Genomic DNA, 26,203 nt, shown 5'->3' with positions numbered 1-26,203 from the left:
CCCAACACCTCTCTTTGCCCAGCTGCAATGCTATGGCTCGGGTCCACAGGCTTGGAGCCCCAGCGACCCCTACTGCATCCCAGGCCTCTAGGCCCCCACTCTCCAGCCCTCCTGGGTTGCCCCACCGCTCCCCACTTCGCTGGTCCATACCTGCTCATACCAGTCCCGGTTGGTACAGGTGCACTCTGGCCACCAGCTGGGGCCGCTGCCGTTGAGTTTGGGGGTGCTCTTGCCCGGGACTGGCTTAGGAGGCACCGGCCCCACATCCCGGCCGGTGGGGATGAGCTTGGCCTTGGTGCGAGGGGTGGGGGTGGCCCCCGCCTGCGAGGGCAAGGTCTGCGAGCTGTAGCCCCCATAACCCGCGCTGGCGCCGTTGCCCCCACCTGGCCCGTAGGGGTCGGGGACCTGCCAGTCCCCGTAGCCCGGAGGCTCGAGGCGCCGCAGGGCGGCCAGGCGGGTCACTTCATAGCACTCAGGGCACTTACAGCAGTGCTGGTGCTTGTGCATGGCACTGCCCCCCGCGGCTCGGACCCCCCAGCCCACGCCGGTTTCCACGCCGCCGCCACCGCCGCCGCCACCGCCGCCGCCGCCGCCGGGCTCCCGGGCACACTCACACTGCTCGGACCAAGAAGGGGGGGGCACCCGTGGGGGCGCCCGGGCTGAGCGGGGCCTGGGGCCGGGCGGGCGTCCCGGGGCCTCGGCCCCCACGCTGCCCCGCACCCACGGCTCCCCCTCCAGCACTGGCGGCTCCGTGTCGCCCGTCGTGGCTCCTGGGCCGAGGCCCAGCGGCAAAGAAGAAGCGGGAGCTCAAGCAGAGACTGGGTGCTGTGAGGACCGCTTCTGCTCTGGTCCCCAGGATGGATCTGAGTGGAGTCAAGAGCATCTCTCCCTGGCTCCCTTCTCAGTTGATTCCAGCCAATCAGCGCGCAGAGGCAGGCAGCGGCAGCGGCAGCGGTAGGAATGCTAAACAGCGGCTCCTTAAAGGAACAGAGGCAGTGGCGCCCCCAGGCTCAGCCCCAGCTCCCCCAATCTCTAGGGAACTGTTGGCCCTAGGGTGGGGGCAGAGGACGTGGGCCACCAGAGAGCTCAGGCACCCGATCTTGTGCCCTTATATCGCCAATTTTAGCCTGTCCTCTGCCCACTCCACCCCATCCCACTTCCAAGAGGGAGTTGCAGGGATATGCTCAATGGGTCCCCAGGCTTGCTCTGAGCTGGGGCCACCAGAAGTAAAGACGAGGTAGCAGGATGGACAGAAGGGACGTTGGAGCAGAGTGAAGGAGGTGCTTTCTCTTACAGGGGACCAAGGAAGAAAGCAGCATATGAGGCCCGCTGTCCTGTCAATACCTCCTCCACAAGACTATTGTTCTCTCTTTCTCTAGGCCCTGAAATTACTGTGACCTCACACTTGACCTTCTACCATCACCAGTAAGGAACTCAACCCTAGAACAGGGATTAACACAAAGCTCTAAGTCCTTGTCCCTGGCCCACAAACCCCTATCTCCTCCACTCCACCCCTGCATGGTTATGATGGGGGAAGGAACTTCAGGATATCAAGACGAGAGTCCAGGACAGGTGAAAAGGTAAGAAGGGATTTGAAGGAGAGAAACCCTTCTGTGGGTCTGGAATAGAGCTTAGGAATACTTGTCCAAGGACATCTCCTTACCCTCTCCTGGCCCAGCTTGTCGGGGGAATGGAGGAAGGATGACGTACATGAAAGACTATCTTTTTTGCAGTTCTTGTTTTGTTTTTAGCTACCAATTATTGGGTCTTTACAAAGTCCTAAGTGCATAACATGCAAACCCAAATCCTACCAAGCTGATGCTATTATTATCTTCATTTTACCAATGAGAAATTGAGGCTCAAAGATATTAACACAGCTAGGTAACACAGCTGGAAGTGACAGAATCAGGATGCAAATCCTGATTATTTGACTCCAGAGTCCATGCTGTGAACCACTCTAGTACGACAGGTCTATTCTAAGTTCTCCTACAGAATTTACATCTCAGTTCAATTCAGCAAATATTCATTGAGCACCTACTCCATGCAAGACCTTGACCTAGGTATTAGGGATACAGAGATTCTTTTCTTTTCTTTTCTTTTTCTTTTTCTTTTCTTTTTTTTTTTTTTTTTTTTTTTGAGACGGATTCCCATTCTGTCACCCAGGCTGGAGTGCAGTGGTGTGATCTCAGTTCACTGCAACCTCAGCTTCCCAGGTTTAAACGATTCTCCTGCCTCAGCCTCCCGAGTAGCCAGGACTACAGGCTCCTGCCACCATGCCCGGCTAATTTTTGTATTTTCTTAGTAGAGACAAGGTTTCATCATGTTGGCCAGGCTGGTCTCGAACTCCCGAAGTCAAGTGATCCACCCACCTTGGCCTCCCAAAGTGCTGGGATTACAGGTGTGATCCACCGTGCCCGGCCCTCATAGATTCACTCTTAATTCAACAAATATGCATGGAACACTTGCTATGTGCCAGACACTGTTGTAGGATTTGGGGATATAGCAGCAAACAAAATAAAACAGAACAAACAGAACAAATCCCTGCCCTTGGGGAGCTTACCTCCTCGTGAGAGGACACAGACAAAAATAAACACAATCAATAAGTGAATTATGTAGTACAGTAGGTCCTCATTTAATGTTGTTGGTAGATCCTTGGAAATTGTGACTAACTGAAACAACGCATAACAAAACCAATTTTACCATAGGCTAATTAATATAAACAAGAGCTAAGTTCCTACAGCATATTTCTGGTCACAAAACATCACCAAGCTTCTAAATAAAGACCCAAAACACTTCTGATATTAAACATTGAAATAAATATGAGCTATGCACACATATAGAAAGATTAATGAAAATAAGTAAATAATTACCTAATTTTTGGTGAACCAGTGAGTGACAGCAGTGGAAGTGGTGGTGGGTTGAACCAAGGAATAAATATATGCAAAGTGAAAATTGTAAGGAGCACCTCCCTACCACCATGCAGTTCAAAAGCAAACAATCACGAATACGGTGGACTCGATGAGCACTTTCTTACCTCATAGTTTATTGTGCATTTGTATGATTATCAACTACTTTACACATTTTTATTTTACAATACTTTGTATTCATCCATCCATCCATCCATCCTTCCATGCATCCATCCATCCATTCATTCATTTTTCAATCTGCTTATTTCAGTTCAGGGTCAAGGGTGGCCAGAGCCTATCACAGCAGCTCAAGGTACAGGGCAGGAACCAATCCTGGACAGGATGCCATTCCATCACAGGGTGCACTCACATACACACCCACACTCACTCACACTGGGACAATTTAGACACGCCAATTCACCTAACGTGCACTGGGATGTGGGAGGAAGCGCAGTGCCCTGGAATACCCGGAGAAAACCCACACATCCATGGGGAGAGTGTGCAAACTCCACACAGACAGTGGCTCTGGCCAGGAATTGTTTCAGTTTTTTTTTTTTTTTTTTTTCTCATCAATGTTATAACAAAATGATGTTGAAGAAAACAATATTATTCAAAGACCTGCTGTGTATATGGTGATAAGTGCCATGGAAAAAAGACAAAGTAGAGCACAGTAACATGGATTGGGAAAGGTAGGGGAGGATACCAAGTTGTGATTTTTTTTCAAGTTTTTTGCCCCCACAGTTTAATATGAAAGTTTTTAAACATACAGAAAAATTCAAAAAATTTTACAGTGAACACCCAATTACCACCGCCCAGGATTCTCGTTAACATTTTGCTATGCTTGCTTTATCATATATCTATCCTCCACATATCCTCTCCAACATTTTTAAAAATGAAAATTTACGCCGGCCGGGCGCGGTGGCTCAAGCCTGTAATCCCAGCACTTTGGGAGGCCGAGACGGGCGGATCACGAGGTCAGGAGATCGAGACCATCCTGGCTAACATGGTGAAACCCCGTCTCTACTAAAAAATACAAAAAACTAGCCGGGCGACATGGCGGGCGCCTGTAGTCCCAGCTGCTTGGGAGGCTGAGGCAGGAGAATGGCGTAAACCCAGGAGGCGGAGCTTGCAGTGAGCTGAGACCCGGCCACTGCACTCCAGCCTGGGCGGCAGAGCGAGACTCCGTCTCAAAAAAAAAAAAAAAAAAAAAAAATGAAAATTTACAAACATACTGAAATATTGGAAGAATAATACGGTGGGCACCACTGTATGTCTTCCTTATCAAGTCAACAATTTGACTTGTTTTGACTTGTTATATTTGCTCTATCTATGTATCTATGTATCTATGCATCTATCTATATTTTTTGAACAGTAGGTGTTGCTCACTCACTCAGGCTAGAGTGCAGGGATGTGATCATGGCTCACTGCAACCTCAAACTCCTGGGCTCAAGCAATCCTCCCACCTCAGCCTCACAAGTGGCTGGGACCACAGGTGTGTGCCACCATGCCCAGCTAATGCTCTATCTATCTATCTATCTATCCCTTTTTCTGAACCATTTACATGTAAGTTTCGTTACATGTAAATGGTTCCATTATTCATCTGTAAGTTTTTATAACTTCCTTTAGCCATTCTTTGTTTGCTGGCAACAAATTCTCTTAGCTTTCCTTTGTCTGCGAATGTCTTGATTTCCCCCTCATTTCTGAAGGATATTTTCACCAGATATAGCAGGCTGGAGTGCAGTGGTGTGACCATAGTTCACTGCAGCCTCGAAACTCCTGGCCTGAAAGTGATCCTCCTGTCTCAGTCTCCCAAGCAGGCTCCTGAGTAGGTGGGACTACAGGTGCACACCACGCCTGGTTAATTTTTTTATTTTTAGTAGAGACGAGGTCTCATTATGTTGCCCAGGCTGGTCTCAAACTCCTGGCCTTGGGTAATCCTCCCGCCTTGGCCTCCCAAAGCATTGGAATTACAAGTATTAGCCACTGTGCCTGGCCACATTTGAATTCCTTTTCCACTGTAGGTAAGGTGTTGTTTCTCTCTTGCTGCTTTCAAGTTTCCCATCTTTAGTTTTCAGAAGTTTGATTATGGTGTGCCTTGGGGTGAATCTGAGTTTATCCTATTTGGGGTTTGTTCAGCTTCTTGAACCTGTTCATTTATGTCTTTTTCCAAATTTTTAGCCATTATTTCTTGAGTAATTTTTTTTAGCCCCATGCTCTTTCTCTTCCTCTTCCACATCTCCAGTTACGTAATGTTAAGTCCTTTGTTATAGTCCCAAGCATCCCTGAGGCTCTGTTCATTTTTTTTTTTTCTTTGAGACTGGGTTTCATTTTGTCACCCAAGCTAGAGTGCAGTGGACAATCACAGCTTACTACAGCCCCGATCTCCCAAGCTCAGGTGATCCTCCCACCTCAGCCTCCTGAGTAGCTGGGACTACAGGTGTGCATCACCATATCCAGCTAATTTTTGTATTTTTAGTAGAGACAGGGTTTCGCCATGTTGCCCAAGCTGGTCTTGAACTCCTGGGCTCAAGTGATCTGCCCACCTCAGCCTCCCAAAGTGCTGAGATTACAGGCATGAGCCACTGTGCCCAGCTCTGTTCATTTCTTTTTAAGTCTATTATTTTCTCATTGTTGTTCAGATCGGGTAATTTCTAATGTTCTATCTTTATGTTCACTGATTCTTTTCTCTGTCCTCTCTATCCTCCTTTTGAGCTCATCCACTGAGTTTTTTAGTTTGGTTATTATAGTTTGTTCCAAAGTTTTATTTGATTCTTTATTATATCTCTTATTTCTTTGCCAAGACTTGCTATTTTTTAAATTTGTTTTAACCTTGTTTGTAATTGCTCATAGATTGCTCATAGAAGCATTTTTTTTTTCTGTTGGCCACTTTAGAATCTTTGTCAGATAGTTGAAATCTTTCTCTTTCTCATTCAAATTGAAGGTCTCCTGGTTCTTGGTATGAGTGAATTTTTTTTTTTTTTTTTTTTTTTTTAAAGACACAGGGTCTAGGCCGGGCGCGGTGGCTCAAGCCTGTAATCCCAGCACTTTGGGAGGCCGAGACGGGTGGATCACGAGGTCAGGAGATCGAGACCATACTGGTCTACACGGTGAAACCCCGTCTCTACTAAAAAATACAAAAAATTAGCCGGGCGAGATGGCGGGCGCCTGTAGTCCCAGCTACTCGGGAGGCTGAGGCAGGAGAATGGCGGGAACCCGGGAGGCGGAGCTTGCAGTGAGCCGAGATCGCGCCACTGCACTCCAGCCGGGGCTACAGAGCGAGACTCCGTCTCAAAAAAAAAAAAAAAAAAAAAGAAATATAAAGACACAGGGTCTCACTACATTGCCCAAGCTGACCTTGAACTCCTGGGCTCAAGTGATTCTCCCAACTCAGCCTCCTGAGTATCTGGGACTATAGGTGCTGGGCTTAGATATGGAGTGATTTTTATTGCATCCTGGAATTTCTGGATATTACAGTATGAGACTCTGGATTTCATTTACATCTTTTGTTTTTGGTAGGCTTCTTCTGACACCATTTTCATCAGAGGAAGGGGCCACTGCCTGGTTACTGACAGGTAGAGGTTCAAGTTCAATTTCCTTCCTTGGCCTTGGTTGGTAGGTGTGGTGGGGGCTTCTCCTTTTTACCGTGCAGTGGTAAAAATTCCAGCTCCCTACTAGGCCTCCACTGATGCCTCCCTAGCTGGAAGGGGCAGAAGTGCCTTTTTACTGTTCCCCAGGTGGGCTTCCACTAACACCACAGTCAGGAGGTAGAGAGATTTTGGGAGGGGAGGAGAGGGAGGCTAGTGGCCTCACTAAATGATATGCTGTGGTGAAAGTCCTGACTCACCACCAGGCCTCCTCTGACACTGACACCACCCAACAGGAAGGGGTCTTGTTATCCCTTGGGGATGGAAGTTTAGGCTGTCTACTCAGCCTTCTCTGACACTACCCCAGAGTACGGGGTAGCCTGGCCAGAGTGAAACTCTGGTTATCTACTTGGCCTTTGCTGGCTTGGGTGCAGCTACAGTTTTTTTTTTTTTTTTTTTTTTTTTTACTGTGGTGTGTGGTTGCAGTGGGTGGTTACTGTCTAAGAGTTTTCTGTCTGGCTAAACTCCATTTCCTGGTCTTATGGCTAGAGAGAATAGGCCAGTTATTGGTGTTTACATTTTTTTTTGTCTGTGCCCATTGGCATTTCCAGGCTGCTGGTTTCTCCAGTACCTGGTCTGGAATATTTGATGCAACGAGAAAACCCAGGGAACTCATCCCCTCGAGTTCAGGTCACTGGGGTTCCTAGTTAGTCTACCCCCTTCCTCTTCTTTCATAGTCTTCTTATGTTTGTCTTATATATAATGTCCAGAGTTTTAGCTGTACTTAGTGTGAGGAATAGGGAGAGGTGTGTCTATTCTAACTGGGTCCATAACTGAAGTCTTCCATCTTTTTTTAAAAATTAACTACATCAAGTTTTTGAAGAGTGCCAGTCAATTGCTTTGGATTTGTCTTTTTCCTCATGGTGTCATTTATCTCGTTCCTTTATACAGTACTCCCCCTCTTATTCATGGTTTTAACTTTCCATAGTTTCAGTTATTCATGGTCAACTGCAGTCTGAAAATATTAAATGGAAAGTTCCAGAAATAAACTTTTTATAAGTTTTAAATTGTATGCCGTTATGTAATGAAATCTTGTGCTGTCCTGCTCCATCTCACCCAGGATGTGAATCATCCCTTTGTCCAGTGTATCTACACTGCATACACTACACACCTATAAGTCACTTAGTAGCCATCTTTGTTATCACTTCAGAAAAATACAGTATACATAGGGTTTGGTACTATCTGCTGTTTCAGGCATCCACTGGGGGTCTTGGAACATATTACCCACGGATAAAGGAGGACTACTGTACCCTGTATTTACCGTAAACTGGAAATTAAAATAGAGGGAATCTTAAGCAGGTTGGTCAGGGTAGGCTTCACCAAGAACGTGGCATTTGAGCAAAGAATTGAGGAAGGTGAGGAAGTGAGCCATCAGAAGAGTAAACCTGGCAAGGGGAGACCAGTGCAAAGGTCCTGGGTAAGGAGTGCAAATGTCTTGGTAAGGAGTGCATCTGGCTTGCTCAAGGAACAGCAAGGAGAATCAAGTGGCTTTAACAGAGAGTAAGGGAGGGGAGAATGCCAGGAGACGAGATCAGAGATTTAATAAGGGACTAGATTGTGTAGGACCTTGTAGACCAATGTAAAGATTTTGGCTTTCCTCTCAGAGAGATGGAGTGCCATTGGAGGGTTTTGTGCAGAGAACTGGCATGATGTGACTTGGGTTTAGCAGGATTGGTATAGCTTCCTTGCGGAGAATAGGCCATGGGGCGAGGGTGGAAGCAGTGAGACTAGTCAGGCGGCTGCTGAAATGATCCAGCTGAGAGGTGGTTGTGCCTTGGACCAGCGTGGTAGCACCAGAGATGATAATAAGTGGTTGGATTCTGGGTGTATGTTGAAGGGAGAGCTGAAAGGATTTGCTGACAGATTGGATACAAGGTGTGGTTCCAAGGATTTTTTGCCAGGACAACTGGAGATGTGAAATTGCCATCAATTGAGATAAGGACAGTTTTAGGAGGGGTCATTTTTGGGGAAAAGGTCAGCTGTTCAGAAATGAGCATGTTGATTTTGGGATGTTTATTAGATATCCAATTGGAGATGAACACAGGCCCTGTCACCAAGGTGCTCAAAGTGAGAGAAATGGAAATATGGAAGCAGATCATTACCATACTTGTGAAAAGTGGTATTTCAGGAGGGTGTATAGAAAAGCAAGTTATCAATTCTGCTTGTTGGGGGGAAGGGGACTTAAGAAAAGTTTCACAAAGGAGATGATATTTTCAGTTTGGTCCCAAAGGGTGACTGGGCGTTCATTAGGCAGAAAAAAGAAATGTATTGTTTTCTGTACTCCTAGACCTGGCACACAGTGATTGCTCAATCAGACCCAATCTAGTCACTATTTTTGTGAGTTTGGACATTACTTAACCTCTCTGAGACTTGGTATTGTAATCTGTGAAAAGGAAATAATCACAGTGTTCTTGTGAGGGTTGAATGTAGAACACTTAGCACACTGCGTGGTACATAGTGGGTTAGTGTTAATTATGGTCAAATGAATGAATGAATATCTTCCTTAATGACCAAATCTAGGCTAGGCTGGTAACCCAGGAGCCTAGTCTTTTATATGATTAACAGTTTGTCAATAGAGATTGCTAGACTCCTTTCAACCTCTGAACTGCTCTGATTGAAAAATAAGCATTGATAAGCCTCGATTGAATGGAGAAGGTCAAACTGCCCTCCTCAGGCCCCTTCCTTACCCCCTTTTTTGTCCTATCCCCTTTAACAGGTTCCTTCCTCCCTTCCTCCCACCCTCCCTCTCTCTTCATTTTTTAATGATTGTGAGCAAAATCCCTTCAGATTCATAGTGAGCTTCTCCTCATTCCATAGGCTCCCTGCCGCTCAGACTGGACTGGGTTGACAAGGCTGGGAGGAGGTCAGCCACACTGAGACACTGTGACACTTAACTAGGGAACCTCCCTCCCAACTGCTAGGGCTCCAGTCTGAGACCCCAGGGAGACAGTCGCCCCCTACGGACCAAAAGCAGCCCCACACCGCTGCAGGCAGCTCTGGTTGCTAGGCAACCAGGCGATGGAGGACTTCAGGAAGGGATTCTCAAGCAGAGACCATTTCTCTCCCCTTCCACCGCCTCTCCTGCTCCTTCAGCAAATAGACGGGGTTGGGACCGCGGTCCGCTGCTGTCTGATAAGCTGGGCTCATTCTTGAAAATAGAGCTTCACTGGGTGACCTCCATTTTGTGTGTGGTGAAACGATCACTCTTGCCCCAAATGTGGTTTCATCTGGGGGCTGGAGACTCGGGTCGCTGAAGGTGGAAGTTTCTGATTTGCAAGGAGGGGAGGAGCATTGTCGTGGGTGTGCACCCTTAGTCAATGAGAATTCTAGCAAATTGAGCTTGCGTGGGAATAATTTTGATCAGTCCATCAAGATTTCCTCACGATTCCCAATGTATACATTAGGAAACTCTTACGTTAGCCCATTAAAATAAAAAGGTCCATTGGAATGACAATATATAAAGGATCATTCATACCTCACTGGGGACAACTTTTCCGTGGCTTTCATGCATACGGTTTCTCTCCAGACAAGGGAGAGATCATGAGGTCTGTGAATCCCTGTGAGTAGGGACAGAGCCCAACAAAATGGAAAGAAATAAAAAGAATGGCGGGGTTGGGGGTGTGGTAAGCACAGAATCTGGCAGCTTCTGAGCTCTGTGTCTGGTTTGGGGATCCCCATCTCTGTGTCCCCTGTGTTAGGACCATGCTGAAGCACTCCATCCTTATGAAGGCTGTGAGGGACCAGAAATCCATAGCTTTTCCTTCTAGTAACCTAGCATTCTGGCCCAGGTGTGGGCCCAGGCAGGCCAAGGCCATGACCAAAACAGTCTTTCCACTTGGGACGCATCTCTTCCTTCTCAGCTAGTACAACAGAAGCTTGATTGTGGCAGAGCCCCAAGCCATGGCAAGCTTAGGGGAGAGCTGTGCCCAGGAGTCTCCTCGTGGGCTTTCCCTCCAGAGTTCCAAGGTAGAGATACCAGGGTGAGGTAACTGGCAGCCAGAGAGCATCTGGCCCAGCCACTGCTCAGTCCACATCTCCACAGGGCATGGTGGCAGGGGACGCTTCTTGCTCTCTGTGTTTCCAAACTGAACTGGGTCGGGGCTGTGCTCCTGCTCTATTAATAGCCCCCTTAGCCCAGCCTGCTAGCCCCAAACCCGGATGCCAGGAGCGGTGAGTCAGCAGCTAAAAATAACGAAGAGCAACTACATCCGAACCCCAATGAGCAGCTCCCCCGGGTCCTCCGCCCTTAAGTTTTTGTCAGTGTCAGAATCCAGCCCAGGGCCTATAGGTTAAGCCGCTATAGCTGTCCAGTTCTCCTGGGAAGAGAGTGAGGATTTCCGGCGGCAGGCTCAAGGTTGCGTACCCAAGGCTAGGGACTAGGAGAAAGGGGTTAGAGGCTGGGGCTGGGTGCTGTCGTTCCGGTTGGGGGGCCAGACGCTGAGGTTAGAGGACCACAGCTGAGAGTGTGAGAGCTGAGAGGTTGGGGCTGCAGGGATGGAGTTGCTGGAGGTCTTCAGGGTGAGGTTGGGAGGTGAGGGGAGGAAGAGACTGGGCGATTGGGAAGGGACATTCAAGTAGGGATGGGGGAGGAGGTACGTGCTGAGAGGTGACAGCCGGGCAGTACCAGGCCGACTGGGGGCCCTAGAGCTAAGGCTGGTAGCCAGTCTGACAGAGGGGATGGATCGGGAACCGGGAAAAGTAAGGGAACGCTGCTCGAAAAGGCGGAGTGTGGGAGAGACCTGCCCGGTACACAGCGGCGTGGACCCCCAGGAAGACCAGGACCGGAGCACTGATTGCGGGGTTCGTTCTCCGTGCGCCTCCAGCCTCCCCGCGCGTCGCATGCTGGCACCCCCGCCCACCGTGCCAGCTGCAGGCCAGGTACGTGGGCGCGGCCGGCCGCCGGAGCCGGAGTGTGCAGGGATACGCAGAGAGGGCGGGGCGGCCAGAAAGGGAAGGGGTGGGCCCGGGAGAAGGGGGCGGGAACATAGATTCAAACTCGCCTGCGTCCAGCCGGAGACCGGAAATGGCCGGGGACTCACTGGGAACTGTAGTTCCCGCGGCTGCCCAGCAACCGAGAGTGGGGGGGCGGGTCTTGTCCCGATGATGCCAGTGCTGCCCCAGGGTCTGGCGAGAGAGGAGGAACCGAGAACCGGCCCTCCCTACCTGGCCAACTCCTTAGTTCTACTTCCCTCCGTGTGGAGATACGAACTAGGTCGAATGTGGGTGTGGCGGAAGACTGTGGGGTCACCACAGAGCCCCTCTTGTCCCCGTTTTTGCCTTAGGCCCTCCCTGCTTCTACTAGACTCTTCATCCTCGGTCAGCTCCGCACTGGCCACCTTAGCTGCGGAGCCCAGGGACTCCGGAGCCGCAAACGCATTGGGGAACTTGCTCCTCGAAGGGAAGGCTGGGCCGGAAATTGGACCCTGCTCGCAGCCCAGAGGAGCGAAAACTTGTGGAAATCGGACCTTGCCCTCGGAGTCCTAAGTCAAGGACACGAGTCCCCAAGCGGCACGGAAAACAGGTGGCATTCAGCAAATACGTCACGGCGACAACGGATGCGGCCCTCCTCTTGGGGCGGCCACAAGGTGGAGCTACAGCGCAACCCTGCACCGCGCGCCTGGCCTCCGGACGCCCCCGAGGTGGCTGCTCTCCCGCGGGCTTCCCGCGAGTCCTTCATTGCTGCAGGTGATTCTCCTCCCACCTCCAATCCACCTCCTCCCATCTCCCCATGATGGCCCCTCAAGGTCGTGTCCCATCCAACCACAGATGGAAGGTGCTTCCTCTCCCCAGCCCCTGAGCCAAAAAGATTAGGCTGTGACCAAATGGAGATTACATTCCTTGAGTAACAGATTAAGACAAGATACAGGAACCAACCTGCCTTGAAGAAAAGGCTGCGCACAGCAAAAAGCCACCTGTAAGCACAGAATTACATGGCTAGACGGGCTCTTCAGCTTCTGGCCTCTAGGCAGGAAAACAGCTAAGTTGCAAGGGTCGGGGAAGACAGTACATCGTGGAGTGGCGATGGTGTCTCTATCATCTTACAGTTCTCCGGGAAAGACCATTTCGTTATCTCCTTCAGTCCCTCTTCCAAGCTATCCCACCCCGACACACCCTGTGCCTTCTATGCAAGAACACGTGCACACAAGTCTGAGACATTATCCGAGCAATCTCCCTTTTACTTCCTCTGTTCTAGTTTCATTTGGGGAGAAACTTCTCATGACTCACTGTGTTCCCAAATATCTCAGATCAAAACCCCAAGGGGAGCAGATTCCATAGCAGCTTAGGGAATGCCCATCACCTGGGCCCTCATGGTTCAAAATCTCCTGTTGGCAAAGCTCCCCTCACTGCAACCCACCACCCCCGAAGCATTCCATTTCAGCTGCTCTCCAACCCTTGCTGTTTGCGCAATGTAGACTGGCTTGGGTGGGGAGGCAGGGCAGGGCATTCACTCCATCATGAAATTGTTGATCCTCATCAGCAGCACTGCTGTTTCCAAGCCTGGGGAGGAGCGGGAGGGTAGATCATCTAGGGAGTTAAGCAAGGGGAAAGCTACAGGAGGAGAAATGTGAGGGGAGAAAGTTCTTACCAGTTTTCCCTCTCTTCTTAACAAATCTCCTGTGGGGAGAAAAGCTTCCCATTGTGAGTTCAGCTAGCTTCAAGCAGGCCCTTCCAGCCCCCACACCTGCTCCCCTAACTGCCTTTCCCATATTCAAGCCAATTTGATAGTATAAGGAAGGGCCTAAGAATCTCAAAGGAACTAAACAGACCCTCAGCCCTGGGCAGCATATATGAGTCTGAAGCAGCCTCATCACCAGGGCCCTGGAGAAAGTAAGGACCCAGAAAGCTGAGGCACAAAGCACTCACCTTGGAAGAGGAAGGTCCACAAAAGCAGCATGGTGGAGACAGAATTGGTAATGACCCATATGATTAGGTAGGTTTGAGGGGTCTGTGAAAATAGGAAAAAGTCCCAAGGGTAGTATATCAGGGGAAATAAGTAAGGAAGAGAGGGACAGGATTAAGGAAAACCATGGATGGGAGAAGAGGAGAGGTGACAGTCCCAGAGCCCTTACAATAAGCCAGATAGGGTAACGCATCTGTTGCAGCAGCTGGCAGTCGTTGGTGGTGACCGAATCCACCCCTGCACACCAAAGCAGGGAGAAGAGCCAGAGTTTGTTCACTACAAATAGGTTCACTGAGACATTATCCTTGTGCAATGCCCTGTGAAGGTGGGAAAGAAAATAGGGAACATCCAGAATCATGGTGCACGGGACATGGGAGGCAGCCCCCTGCCTGTGCTTGAATCTATAGTGCCACTGCCAAGGAGGTATCAGCTCTGCCTTTCCATAGCAGCCCCTGACCAACAGTGATTTTCCTTTCATAGCTGAACTCTGTCTTCTGGTAGATTCCACCCATGGGTACTAGCCTTGCTATCTGGGGCCACAAAATGTGTCTCTCCCCTGGGTCCTGAGCAGAGGCCCTGTCTCCCTGAGCCTTCTCTTCTCTAGGCCCCACAGCTCCAGCTCCTTCAGCCATTACTCTTATTATTTCCTTCCCTGTACAAGCCTCTCTAATATGATATATTCCAATTTATCAATGTTCCTTTGAAAATATGGGGCCTGTCTCTGAAAATAATATCCCAAATAGGCTTGGACCAGCCTTTTTTTTGAGACAGGATCTTGCTCTGGAGTGCAGTGGCACAGTCTTGGCTCACTGCAGCCTCGACCTCCTGGGCTCAAGTGATCCTTCTGCCTCAGCCTCCAGAGTAGCTAGGACGATAGGTTGGCACCACCATGCTCAGCTAATTTTTTTTTTTTTTTTTTTTTTTTGTAGAGATGGGGTTTTGCTATGTTGCCCAGGCTGGTCTTGAACTCCTAGGCTTAAGTGATCCTCCCACCTTGACCTCTCAAAGTGCTGGGATTACAGGTGGGAGCCACCATGCCTGGCCAACTTGGGTCAGCTTTGAATAGAGCAAAACTATCTCCTCCTGTCCTCTGGGCACTATGCCTGTATTCAGGTAGCCCAGAGTCAGGTTAGCCTTTGGCAATGTTACATCCCACTGATGACTCACTATGTATACTGTTCAATGAAAGCCCTGATCTTTTTCACACATGTTCCTGTTGAGGCCAGTATCTCCTCTCTGGTCTTTATGCAACTGAAATTCTTTTGGGCCCCAAATAGAGGTCTTTACATCTATCCCTGGTGCATTTCATCTTGCCAGATTTGGCCTATCTTTTTCCAGCACCTAGACCTTTCAGGGCATCGATTCCATCATCAGTGTATTCATCACCAATTCACATCATTTGGAAACATGATCAGCAATTGATTAGCAGCTGATGTTGACCAAGACAAGACTAAGGTGAGAGCCAAACCCTATGTCATGTCTTCCTCTTTGTGATAACTTAGGGAAAGAAATACTTATATAGCTAGGTGAAGTGGCTCATGCTTATAACCGGGAGGCTGAGGGGGGCAATGGCTCAGGCTTGTAATCCCAGCACTTTGGAGGCCAAGGCAGGAAGATTGCTTGAGGCCAGGAGTTTGAAACCAGCCTGGGCAGGTAGTAGGAACCTGTCTCTACAAAAAAAAAAAAAAAAAAGAAAAGAAAAAAATTAACCTTGCATAGTGGTGTGTGCCTATAGTCCTAGCTACTCAGGAGGCTGAGGTGGGACAATCACTTGAGCCCAGGCGTTCAAAGCTGCAGTGAGCTATGATCAGGCCACTGCACTACAGCCTCGATGACAGAGCGAGACCCTATCTCTAAAAAAATTTTTTAATTAAAATTCAAATTAAAAAAAGAAATACGTATGATAACTGGGCTATCATTCAGTTCACATTTTTCTATCTGAACACAAGGACCTTATAAGAGGCTTTAGCAACCAGATGCTTTGAAGTCCGTTATGGTTCAGCTGGGTCAGCTTCTGGGGCTCAGCTCACATCTGGGACTCTCCCTGATTCATGCTGTCTTACCCTGATCTCTTTGTTGTGGAATAAAATCCTTCCCGTGGCCTACAAGGTCCTACCCAATTTGACCCCTGCCTGCTTCTCTAGCTTCCCCTTCCCCTTGCTCATTAGGCTGCTGTTCCTGTTCTGCAGCTCGTAGTTAGCTCCTTGTGACCATTCAGGTCTCAGCTTAGATATCACCTCTTTAACCAGCCTTCCTAATGTGGCTGCACCCACCTCCCTGCTCCAGCCCATCACTCCCAAACCTAACCACTCTTCTACATCTCTCTGTTTTGTCTTCATAACACTTTTTCACTTTCCAATATGCATGTATTTTGTTAAGTGACTTATTCTCTGTTTCTTTCAGTAGTACATGTATTCCACAAAAGCAGGAACCTTGTCTGTCTGATGCGTGTTGTGTCCCCAAAGCCTGCAGTACTACCTGATACAGGGCAAGTGTTCTGTAAATACTTGTTGTATGAGTGAATGAATGAAGAGGCTTTGCTCTCCCTGAATTGGTTCTTCCCTGCCATTAAGCCTCATGTGATCCCCTTGGTTCCTTTCCTCTAGCACTCACTTGATATCCAATAGTGGCAGATCTTGATAGGGGAGATTGAGAAACTGGGGCCTCTCAGTTCTGTTGCCTCCCTGATGTCCATATATCTGGCGCATTCCAGGTGCCCGTCGTTGGACATTAGCACGATCTTCATCTGGTAGCCAAAAGACCTGTGGTTCAGGAAGGATGGATGTGAAGCTGGGGAAGACCTAGGGATTCCAAGGGCAGGGACAGGAGCAGAGAGGTTTGACCACAGAATGGGGTATGTGAGCTGGGGTAGGGCCCTGGGGCTAGGGGCAGCCTCAAAATCATCATCATCATCATGGCCTAGGGAAGGCAGGGTGGGGAGAGGGGGTCCTGGAAACATCACCATGGTTTGGGGCACCCTTGCATTCAGCACAGTCTCCAATGTCTGGATCACGAAAGTGTCATAGTATGTGTGGTTTTGTGGGGGTCGGCGTAAGTCGAACATGATGGAAAGGTTGAGGGCTGCGGCTTCCTCCAATAGCTCTTCTAATGCTGGTACCGTCTGATTCTCAGCCTCTTTCTGATCAGGGCCTGCCAGCGGTTTGGCCCCCCAGAAGGGTCGCCTCTATAAGAAAGAACAATTATTTCAAGACCAGAAGAGGCCTCCCGGCCTTGCCCCCATCCTCACTATCTTCACTCATATCTTCCACTTGGTGTCCAGCTTCTTTCCACCTCTGAGCCAGGCCTTTTTCCAAACCGTGGCCTTCTTCCAGACCATCTAACAACTTACTCTGTGACCTCAACCTCCTGCCCTTCCAGTTTCCTAACTTCCTCTCTCCCACTACATCTTCTCATTGGTCTCGAGGAGACCTCTGCAATCTTAACCCTTTGGTTTCTTCCCAGTTCATCAGCCCCTTTCTAGCTGCACCTACATTCCCTACCCATGGTCCATCCACAGCTTGAACTACTTTTCCATAGCACTCTCAGCTCCCTTTCTGTCCCACTTGCCCTACAACTCCCAGACTGATTCAGTTCTACAATTGTCTGCCTCCTCTACCACTAGAACTGGGGACTGAGCACTGCCATGGGCAGAGTACAAAATGTGGGCTCTTGGCACTGCAGTCCTTATTTTTCGCTCTCAGCACTGCTTAGCAATCCTTTTACTTGCTCTTGATTTGCTCCCTCTTCCATTCCCCCTAGTGTTATTCCAAGCCTCTGCTACTCTCCTCTCCTCTCCTTATTCTCAATGATGACCTCACTTCCTAATTGCTGGCATGGATAAAGCTAGCTATCTAACACTTATTAAGTACTTACTATGTGCCAGGCAGTGTTCTGAGTACTTTGTGTGTATTAACTGATTTAATCCTCCCAATAACCCTACAAGGTAGGTACTGTTATATTCCCATTGTACAAATGAGAAAATTGAGGCACAGAGAGACTTAAGAAATGCTGCCTCGGGTCACACAGCCAGTAAGTGGTGGAGCCAGGGTTTAAACCCAGACATCCTTTGCTCTTAATCACTCTGATCTGATCTGATGTAAAGAATTAAATGGAAAAGAAGCAAATTGCAAAAGAGTCTGTGTAATGATTCTATTTGTGCAAAATAGAGAGAGAGTGTGTGTTTGTGTATGCAGATGCACCTTGACTTATGATGGGGTTTTATCTTGATGAACCCATTTTAAGTTGAAAAGATTGAAAATCAAAATGCATTTAATATACCTAACCTACTAATATCCTAGCCTAGCCTAGCCTACCCTAAGTGTGCTCAGAACTTACATTAGCCTACAGTTAGGCAAAAATCATCTAATACAAAACCTATTTTGTAATGAAGTATTGAATATCTCATGTGATTTTTGAATATTGTACTGAAAATGAAAACAATTGTTGTATGGGTATTCTAAGTATAGTTTCTACTGAATGTATATCAATCTCAAATCATCATAAAGTAAAAAAATCATTAAGTGGAACCTCATAAGTCGGGAACTGTGTGTGTGTGTGTGTGTGTGTATCCAACTGTTAACAGTGAATATTTCAGAGGGATTGGATTATGGGAGACTTTGATTTCTATGTTATTTCTTATTTCTCTGATGTTTTACTTTTTACAATGAACATGTATTACTACTTTTACAATCAGGGAAAGAGGAACTGAAAAAATTCAATATCCTTTTAAATATTTTGTACCACTTACAGGATTGAAGTTGACACTTCTGGGCCAGGCATTCGGAGATCTTCAAGGCCAAGCCTCTGCTCCCTACCACTCCCATGAATTGTCTCTCTCAGTTACATTCAGCCACATTTTATTCCTGGAAACACCCTTTTTCAGACTTCTGGGTTTTACATGTCCTCTTCCCTCTGACTGAGTTCCCGTTCCCTGCTTTGTGTATCTTAGGAGAAGACTCTCATCTTCTCCTGTATGAATCCACTCCTGATTCTCTCCCAGGCAGGAAAATGTTTTTATTGCTCTGGGTTTCCTGAATCGTCTGCTGCCTAGGCTCTCTACTAGGTGGAAGTGACTTGAGTGAGAGCACAGACTGTGTTCTTATTGCCTAGCACAGGGCTGAGCAAATGCTTATCAACAGAATGACTCTGCCCTCTCTGAGTGTCCCTGTAGGTGGCTGCCTCTTTGCAGAGGCTGTCCTCACCTCTAGGAACCAGGACCCAGCATTGAGTCTCTTCAGTTCAGCCCAGGAGAAGTCACTGCTGTGGGCTGTGATTCGGGTTGGGAATACAGAGGCTACATTCGTGGTCCTGCTCAGGTGCTCATCATGCATGAGGAAGGGGACCCCGTCGGAGCTGAGGGCACAAGGGGTGTTAGAGGGCCAAGCTCTGGGGCTGGTCATCATATCCTTCAGCCCCCCAGATCCCCTAAGCCCCAGCTTCCCTCACCTGACCATCACATCAGTCTCAAACACAGTAGCTCCGCATTCAGCTGTCTTCCGCAAGGACATCAGGGTGTTCTCGGGAGCCAGCTGTGAAAGGGAATAGGCGATGAGGTAGCAGGGGAGGGTGGGAGACTGGGAACCCACAGCCCTGGCCGCTGTAGCGCGGACGAGCAGACCTTCGTGACCCTCCCAGCGTTCTGTCCAACACTCACCATGGGGGCCCCTCGGTGTCCCACCAGCCCAGGCTTGGGTGGTAAGTCTCTGCGTTCCATGATGCAGGGCGAGGAGATGCATAGCGGGGCCAAGTAGATGACCAGGACAACTCCAAAAAATAGGAGCAGTAGCAGAATCTTGGGACCTGTGGGGAGTGGGGGACAGGCTTTCAAGAATGGGCAAGGGGAGAGCTCTGGGGACGGAAGGCAGAGTGCAGGTGGCAGAGCATGAGTGGCCAGCAAGGGTGAGGGGGCAGTGGCATTGGCACCTCTTTGGTGGATACGGTAGAAGGTATCAGCCACAGGCCAGGCCAGGAGGGTGATTCCAGCGGCTGCTCCAATATGAAGGAATGGGGCTGTGGCCTGTGGACAAGAGCTGGTGAGGCAGGCTCTTCTCCAGTGCCCCTCCCTGCTTTCCTGTTAGGGCCTGACTGCTGGAGTTCAGAGCTACCTATAGTCTTGGGAGAACAGGAGCAAGATATGTTCTAGAGTTGGCTGCAAGCCAAGGCTCCCGCCTAGACACTGGAGATTGGCCACTCACCTGCAGTGACACACGCAAGCTATGCCACTCCTGCTGCCATTGGATGTCCAGTCCCACAAGGCCAGCGGCCACAAGTAGCATAATGAGGAGCAGCAGCACCTGGGGGCCCAGGGATGAATGAGGCCTCTTGGTCAATTTGGGCTTTTGGTTGGTGAGCTGCTCCTTCACTCTCTGGAGAGGGGACCCGACCCTTCCCTTCCCCTGACACGTCTGCTTTCCTCCTTTCACTCAACAAATACTTACTGGGCTTCAGGTCCTGGGCTTGACCCCCCGGGGGTATAAAAGTGAGGTCCTCAGCAAATAGCCAGCCAAGTGCTGGGCCCAGTGGCCCCCTCTCCCATGCATTCCCATCCCTACTGTACCTTGTGGAGGCTGTGCAGATGCAGGGGCTGTCTACAAAGCCGCAGGAGCAGGGCCAGGACCTGGGGGCAGAGAGTGGTGGGACTTATGGGACACCAAGAGGGGAGCAAGGTTACTGAGGTGGGCTTCCCAGGCTGGTACCTCCCTCCTACCCAAGAATTAGCCCCTCCCTCAGTGGCCAGGATGAGAATAGGGAGCTAGAACTAAGCAGGAAGGAAGGCTGAGGTGGGGTTAGGCCAGCGGCCTCCAGACCCACCAATAGCAAGGATGCATATGTGACCAGTAGAGAGATGACCAGCAGGAATGCCAGGGACCAGTCCATCCAGTGTCCCCAGCGGCGGAAGAGGAATCTGTGGGAGGGGAGAGGGAAGTGTCCAAGTGGGGGAAGGGGTGTCAATAGTGGCCTGAGGGGAGGTGGGGTGGGTGGATCCAGGGGGACTAGAAGGGAGTGAGGAGAAAGCCCCTCACGGGGCTAGGGGCTCCAAGGATTGAGATTTTGTGGAGGGATTTTCTAAGGAGATTGGGTAGCAGCAGAGCTGGGTTTGAGGAGCTGGGCAGGGCTGGGGGATGACTGACAGTGGGGTGCCTAGGGGTCCCAGGGTGGGGAGCAGGTTGACATGTATGCTGGGGAAGCGGCGAGGGGAATCCATGACACACTCATTGAAGTTGTGCAGGTCATTGAGAAGGACGAGCCCGATGTACAGCCAGCCCAGGGAGAGTAGGAAGGTGAGGAAGAGCAGGCCAAACCAGATACAGTCACACTGCAAAGGGGCAGGAGAGAAACTCACAACCAATACCTACTTGAAGCTCAGAGTCCCCAACAGGTGACAGCTGAAGGGAGCTGCCTGCCCCGTGTTGGGCTGCTCTGCTCAGGGGGCAGCTCTTTCCATATTTGAGGGAGATTTTCTTCCTGGGAGAGAGAGCCCCTTCCCCAAGCTGTCTACGAGCACAATTGCCTTCTTATCCCCCCAGTGGGCCTCTGCCTTCTGACTTCCAGCCTCCCCCCTCCATCCTACTCCACCTTGCTGGTTTGCATCCTCTCTCTGGGGCATTTCCTCCAGTGGCAGCTATACAGGCAGTGGAGGCAGCGGGCCCAGACGGAGCAGCAGCCGGGGGACTCGGCCATGGTGAAGGCCTGGGGGAAGGGACACTCAACCATCAGGGACCCTGGCAGAGGGCAGATCCCAGTCTCCCTCCCAGTGTATCTGAGGAGCCCGGGGGAGGAGCAGAGGCCTGGGCCGCTGCTCAGCAACAGAGGTCACGGGGCAGGCCCAGAGTGCCAGACTGGATGAGGCGAGCAGCCCCAGCTGCAAGCCTGGCAATGGGAGACAATCTCCAGAGCCTTCGTTTCCCTTTAATCTTGATACCTGGAGAGTCAGTGGGACACCCAAGAGGTCCAGCCTCTTTTCGGGCAGGCTGCATATATCCACTGTCTCCAGCTCCTCCCCATTTAACAGCACACACCTCTGGGGATGGAGTACTTGCCCTGGGGGTAAAGAACTCAAGAGAAACTGCCCAGGGTAGGGCAAACTCAGTTCAGCAAGTTAAAGCAGGTTTGGCCAAGCTGGAGGCAGCCCCGTGCTGAATTGCTTTCCGGCCCAGGAAGCAGAAGTAACCTGAAGCAAAGGTTCCAGTTCTGACCTGGGGCTAATGAAGGCCCAGCTAGTTGGCCAGTTGCTATGGATATAGAGATTATTCAGATCACAAATCCCTGAAAGATTCTCTGTGTCCACCTCCCAGGGGACAGAGGGCACTGCCAAAAAGAGGAAGACTTGAGGTGAATATGTTGCCTGGGTCACTCCCAGTCTTCTAAAGGAATCTTTGCATTTTCAAAATACAAAGCCTCCCCCTCAAGTCCTGCCCTTTCCTGCCCAGTCATCCCCCTACCCCAACCAGAAGCCCAGACCCGCCTTCAGGAGCCCCACCCTCTAAGTTAGCTTTGGTCAAAGTACAACAAACGCAGGGCAAAGGTGTGAATGCTGGGTGTGGTTGTCTTGGGGCAGGGGACCCCTGTACCTTATGCTTCTGGGTTTGGCTGACTGAGCTGATCCCCAGACTTGGCTGGGTATGTGACTGATTCTACACGAGAGGGTGTGCGATTTGTGTCAGCATTTGTACTTGTGTTTGCACAACTGGCTGTCGGTACCATACGATTTCAGGTGACTTTGAGTATGTAAAGGAGCCCCTGGATACACCCAAAGTGTGTGAGCATGTGTGCATGTGGGCTGAGGGACAGGACCCCTTGTCCTCCGAGCTCCCCAGAGGCTATGGAGTCTTAGAGGAGTGCACAGTGGCTGGGTCCGGTAAGGAGGAAGGTGTGGCTGCTTCTGAACTGCCCTCTTTATGCTGCCTTGGGAAAGGAGGGTTAGGGTAGGGGTGAGGAGCTGGAGCTGGGGGAAGGAAATCTCTCTCCTCTCTGAGACCCTTCCCGGTAAAAAGCCAACCCAAAGGGAAGCCCTTGCCTCTGCCCATCTTGGAGCTGGTTTGATAGCCTGCCCTAAGCTCTTGCCTCCCCTGGGGTCCTACCCCTGTGCCCCAGACACTGCCTTCCAGAATCCCCTCCCTTCAGGAGCTGTCTGTAGGATGAGATCAGGGTCTGAGCAGCCTGAAAACCCCAAGTAGGGGAGCTGACAAGAGTGCCATTCAATCCCCTGGTCCAAGCCCAGCGGGATGGAGCTGGTCTCTGCTCCACAGCTCCCATCTGTAGCCCCCCAGCCTTCCCGAGCCCTCACACCTTTGCTCAGTGGCAGCTCCGCTCCACTCTGCTCTCTGCACTGCTTCCCAGCTCCTCTCCGAGTGGTCTGCCTCCTCCCTTTTTCAGTCCTCGGTTCAGCCCTATGAGTCAAACAGGTGGCACTGTTGCCACCTACAGGAGGCTGTGTGGGTCCTCTCTCAAGGCCTGCAGCTGCTCTGTGGCCTGGGCACAGCCCGGGTGGGAAGATGGAAGGCAGGAAGGGGGAGGGAGAGCAAATCTGCTTCTTTACTTGCTGGCGGTCGGGGGCTTGGGGTGAGGAATTCCTTTGTGCAGCCTTTCCCATCCCTCTGTCCCTCCTCCTGTTCCCCTCCCAGTCACTGCCGGGGCTTTGTCCTGGCTTAGGGAGGCCAGGGCTGAGGGCACAGGCTGGCGGGAAGCTGGGGGGGAGGTGACCACACAACTTTGCAGCTTGGCAGTCAGGAGAAGAGGCCCAGCCAGCCCACTGGAAAGGCGTGTGTGTGTATGTGTGTGTGTGTGTGTGTGTGTGTGTGTAAGTCTAACATCAAGTCTCAAGCTCCCTGGGAATACAGCCTTGATTCATTAAGCCCCCTCCCCTCTTGAGCTCCTACTTCTAATTCAGCAAGGTGCATGTATAAGAAGCTGCAGCCTGGAGCGGTGTCTCACACCTGTAATCCCAGCACTTTGGGAGGCCGAGGCGGGTGGATCACCTGAGGTCAGGAGTTCAAGACCAGCCTGGCCAACATGGTGAAAACCCTGTCTCTACAAAAAATACAAAAATTAGCCAGGCATGGTGGTGTGCACCTATAATCCCAGCTACTTGGGAGGCTGATGTGGGAAGATTGCTTGAGCCCGGGAGGCCGAGGCTGCAGTGAGTTGAGATTGTGCTGCTGCACTCCAGCCTGGGCAACAGAAGCTGCAAGCTACTTCCTGAACTCTGGACAGCAAGTTGCCCTGTTTCTGGACCAGAGGTCCCCATGGGCCTTGTGGATCCTGGGTGACACTAGTAGTTCTCCCGTCTTCCCTCATCACCCCAGACAGGAGATGCTCATTCAGGACTTGTGTCATTTCTACTGCCTTGTCCCTAAGGCATATGAGTCTCTTTCCAAGAATCCTTTGAGGAGTGTAGCGTATATTGGGGTCACAGGCTTTTGGAAGATGAACACATACAAAAGATGCTGTTACTATAGCATCAGCGGGGAAGGGCTGGTTAGCACGCTATAGAGTTTGCTTAGTGCTAAACCACAGGGGTCTGGGTGGGATGGGGGCCAGGGGCTGGCTTGATTGACCTCTCCCTCTACATTATGCCTGATGCGGTGACTCGAGGTCTGGGGGCTATTAGTGCAGTGTTGGTGGGAAAGGATGTTTTCTCTGGGGATAAGTCTGCTTACCCCTCCCCCGCCACACACTGGATTTCAAATAGTGAGAAGGAAGACTGGCTCTCTTATGCCAAGAGCTGGCCCCCCTCCCACTCAGCCTTCCCATTGTGTCCAGAGGCTCTAGTTGGCAATGGCAGAGGCTCCCTCGGCATTAAAATGCAAAGAGAAGCAGGGCTGCTTGCTGGCAGGAGGCCAGGGAGGACCAGCAGGTCACCTAGTCCATTGCAGGCTTCATTCTAGGCAGACTGTTCCTCAATTTCTTTTGCTTGGGCTCTGGTGGATTCTAGAGGAGTCTTGGCATTTTGAGTTTTTGGGGATGGTTTGGGAGCTTTTTTGGGGAGAAGGGTTTTGGGATTCAGAATGCATAGATATGAAGCGCAGGGCTTGTGAGCACCTCAGAAGACAAGGCCAGTCAGCAGCCTGTGTATGGTATTCCAGGGCTGGCCCCCTTTTAGCTTTAAGCAGAGATGGAGAACCCTGATACATTGTAAGGCATAAGCATCTTTCAAAGGAGAATGCAAGGAGCCAGTGCCATTCTGTCCTGGGACTGGACAGCAGTATGGTGCAATGCCCCTCCTACACTAAGAAATCAGGCTGCAGGGCATTAGAAGTGGCCGCTGCTGGCACTCTAGAGAGTTGGCTAGAGTGAAGCTTGGATGGTAGCTCTGCGTTCGGGTCCTAGCTCACTAACTTTGTGACTCTGGGTAAGTTACTTAACTTCTTTGTACCCCAGTTTCCTCAAATGCAAAATAAGGACATCTATCTATGTTGACCTTTGTGTGTGTGTGTGTGTGAAGAACAAATAAAATTGTGGCAAGAACATGGAGATGGTTAGTAAACGTGGTTTCTTCCTCCCAAATCTGGAAGCCAGGTAGGTTCTACAGTGGAGGTCAGGCCACTGGCCTTGCTAACATGATTCTGATTTCTTAGGGTAGCAGAGCAACATAAAGACATGTCACACTCCACACTACCTTCTGGGAAACAGGGCAGCTACAATAAGGCAGGGAGGCTCAGGTACTTGTAATGAATCCCCTTAATAGCTTCCTCAGGGGCTCAGGAACACAGGTTGAAATTTTATTTCTCCCTCTAGCACAGAAGGATCTTCCCAAACAGTAGATGGGCTAAGGTTTATTTACTTGCTTAACATTTAAAAATAATTCATTTACTTCAACAACATGGAAGACAATCGAGAGTACTATTGAAACACAATTCAGAGAGGGTCAGGACAGTACAGGTCACAACCCCATTCCTGAGGTGGAATGAAGATCTAAACCAGGCCTCCATCCTAGGCCAGGCTCCTCCGTTAAGCAGAGACAACCAAAAGATAAGAAAGCCTTGGCCTCATCCCCGTCATGAGATAGCCTGAACTGCTCACAAATAAGAATAACTTGATGATTTTGAGGACTGGTTCCTGATGAGTCATTAGGAAAGTCAGTTGGTTCTCTCTTCAGTAGGTGGTTTAGCACCCTTCTGGAGAACAGTGAGTAGTAGTCTGGAGCTGGAGGCTGAAGGCCAACATCCAACAGAGGTTACCTTCTTTTCAGTAACGCTTTTTTCCTTTTTTCAACAGCAAGAAACCTGAAATCCAGAGAAGTCATTTAAAAACCCCTTCTGGCTGCAACCTGAAAGATCTCCCAAGCCAGACTGAGGGTAGAGATGATGACTCCAACTTCAGTGGGCCTCTTCTTCGATAGGGGAGCAGCCAGAGAAGAAGCTGGTGTTGCTGGCCAGAGCTCGTTTCTTTTTCTTCCCTGGAGCCTTATTTTCTTGGTATTCTGTTGCTACATGTTTCAACTCTGGGAGGTCAAAAAGGGAGGGAGCTGGGGGAGTCTTCTTTGACGGCACCTGCTCCACGTCGCACATCTCTTTCAGGATCTAGGAGGGACAGAGACAGGTATGAATAGACTTTAGAAAGGGGCAGAAGCTCAGCCCAGCCGAGCTGCTATAGATGCTCGACATACTCCCAGTAGTATGAGGTATTCTTTAAGATCATTCCATGGAAAAAACCAGACTCTAGGCTATGTGTGACCCCTAGTTCCCAGCAAGCTGATTACACCTTTACTCCACCTGCCTCTCTTCTACTGGTCTGTCATAGATAACGCAGAG

The 26,203-nt window shown here is 50.1% G+C and overlaps 4 protein-coding genes across 9 annotated transcripts in view; 1 reads left to right on the top strand and 3 right to left on the bottom strand.

Moving 5' to 3' along the window:
• DLG3 (discs large MAGUK scaffold protein 3) overlaps window positions 1-853 on the bottom strand; it is a 58,442-nt gene extending 57,589 nt beyond the window's left edge. The window contains 1 exon segment of the mRNA XM_033200826.1: window positions 151-853. Coding sequence (XP_033056717.1) covers window positions 151-507 — 357 coding nt within the window. The 5' untranslated portion in view covers window positions 508-853.
• A 9,865-nt stretch (window positions 854-10,718) lies between these two features.
• Window positions 10,719-25,747, top strand: LOC117077617. 3 transcript variants are annotated; one of them, XM_033201309.1, is made up of 4 exons: window positions 10,720-11,428; window positions 11,833-12,235; window positions 14,790-14,906; window positions 25,668-25,747. In XM_033201309.1, exons 1-3 carry the CDS (start codon window positions 11,228-11,230, stop codon window positions 14,882-14,884), a joined length of 699 nt encoding a protein of 232 aa, XP_033057200.1. In that variant the 5' UTR covers window positions 10,720-11,227; the 3' UTR covers window positions 14,885-14,906; window positions 25,668-25,747. The 3 variants fall into 3 exon arrangements, with proteins under 3 accessions (XP_033057201.1, XP_033057200.1, XP_033057199.1); XM_033201308.1 differs by lacking the exon at window positions 25,668-25,747 and adding an exon at window positions 18,201-18,942; XM_033201310.1 differs by lacking the exon at window positions 14,790-14,906 and having other exon boundaries at window positions 10,719-11,428; window positions 25,668-25,746.
• GDPD2 (glycerophosphodiester phosphodiesterase domain containing 2) lies at window positions 12,709-23,414 on the bottom strand. 4 transcript variants are annotated; one of them, XM_033201304.1, is made up of 17 exons: window positions 22,740-23,414; window positions 21,373-21,491; window positions 21,027-21,140; window positions 20,663-20,766; window positions 20,262-20,355; window positions 20,008-20,067; window positions 19,646-19,744; window positions 19,374-19,467; window positions 19,105-19,250; window positions 18,897-18,979; window positions 18,653-18,803; window positions 16,414-16,635; window positions 16,065-16,213; window positions 13,621-13,768; window positions 13,416-13,496; window positions 13,137-13,167; window positions 12,709-13,048 (listed from the first exon to the last, which is right to left on the bottom strand). In XM_033201304.1, exons 1-17 carry the CDS (start codon window positions 23,041-23,043, stop codon window positions 12,996-12,998), a joined length of 2,052 nt encoding a protein of 683 aa, XP_033057195.1. In that variant the 5' UTR covers window positions 23,044-23,414; the 3' UTR covers window positions 12,709-12,995. The 4 variants fall into 4 exon arrangements, with proteins under 4 accessions (XP_033057195.1, XP_033057197.1, XP_033057196.1 ...); XM_033201306.1 differs by having other exon boundaries at window positions 21,373-21,516; window positions 22,740-22,831; XM_033201305.1 differs by lacking the exon at window positions 21,373-21,491.
• LOC117077742 (chromosome-associated kinesin KIF4A-like) overlaps window positions 25,153-26,203 on the bottom strand; it is a 36,817-nt gene continuing 35,766 nt past the window's right edge. Inside the window, 1 exon segment of the mRNA XM_033201388.1 lies at window positions 25,153-25,972. Within this exon segment, the coding sequence (XP_033057279.1) occupies window positions 25,769-25,972 (204 nt within the window). The 3' untranslated portion in view covers window positions 25,153-25,768.

Source organism: Trachypithecus francoisi, unplaced genomic scaffold, assembly GCF_009764315.1.
Source record: "Trachypithecus francoisi isolate TF-2019V2 unplaced genomic scaffold, Tfra_2.0 Lachesis_group6, whole genome shotgun sequence".
In the NCBI taxonomy this organism is placed as follows: Eukaryota; Metazoa; Chordata; class Mammalia; order Primates; family Cercopithecidae; genus Trachypithecus; species Trachypithecus francoisi.
The sequence above is the reverse complement of the archived record's forward strand: the minus strand, read 5'-3'. Positions and strand labels throughout refer to the sequence as shown.

Excerpts from the sequence above, each read along its gene's own strand:
- LOC117077617 (XM_033201309.1), top strand. The coding sequence starts at position 11,228 with ATGGATCGGGAACCGGGAAAAGTAAGGGAACGCTGCTCGAAAAGGCGG. Across the intron at positions 11,429-11,832 it reads CCGTGCCAGCTGCAGGCCAG|GCCCTCCCTGCTTCTACTAG; the intron begins GTACGTGGGCGC and ends TTTTTGCCTTAG. Across the intron at positions 12,236-14,789 it reads CGAGTCCTTCATTGCTGCAG|CACCTAGACCTTTCAGGGCA; the intron begins GTGATTCTCCTC and ends ATCTTTTTCCAG.
- GDPD2 (XM_033201304.1), bottom strand. The coding sequence starts at position 23,043 with ATGGGAAAGGCTGCACAAAGGAATTCCTCACCCCAAGCCCCCGACCGC. Across the intron at positions 20,068-20,261 it reads CATATGCATCCTTGCTATTG|GTCCTGGCCCTGCTCCTGCG; the intron begins GTGGGTCTGGAG and ends CTCTGCCCCCAG. Across the intron at positions 16,214-16,413 it reads CAAGGGTGCCCCAAACCATG|GTCTTTTGGCTACCAGATGA; the intron begins GTGATGTTTCCA and ends CCTGAACCACAG.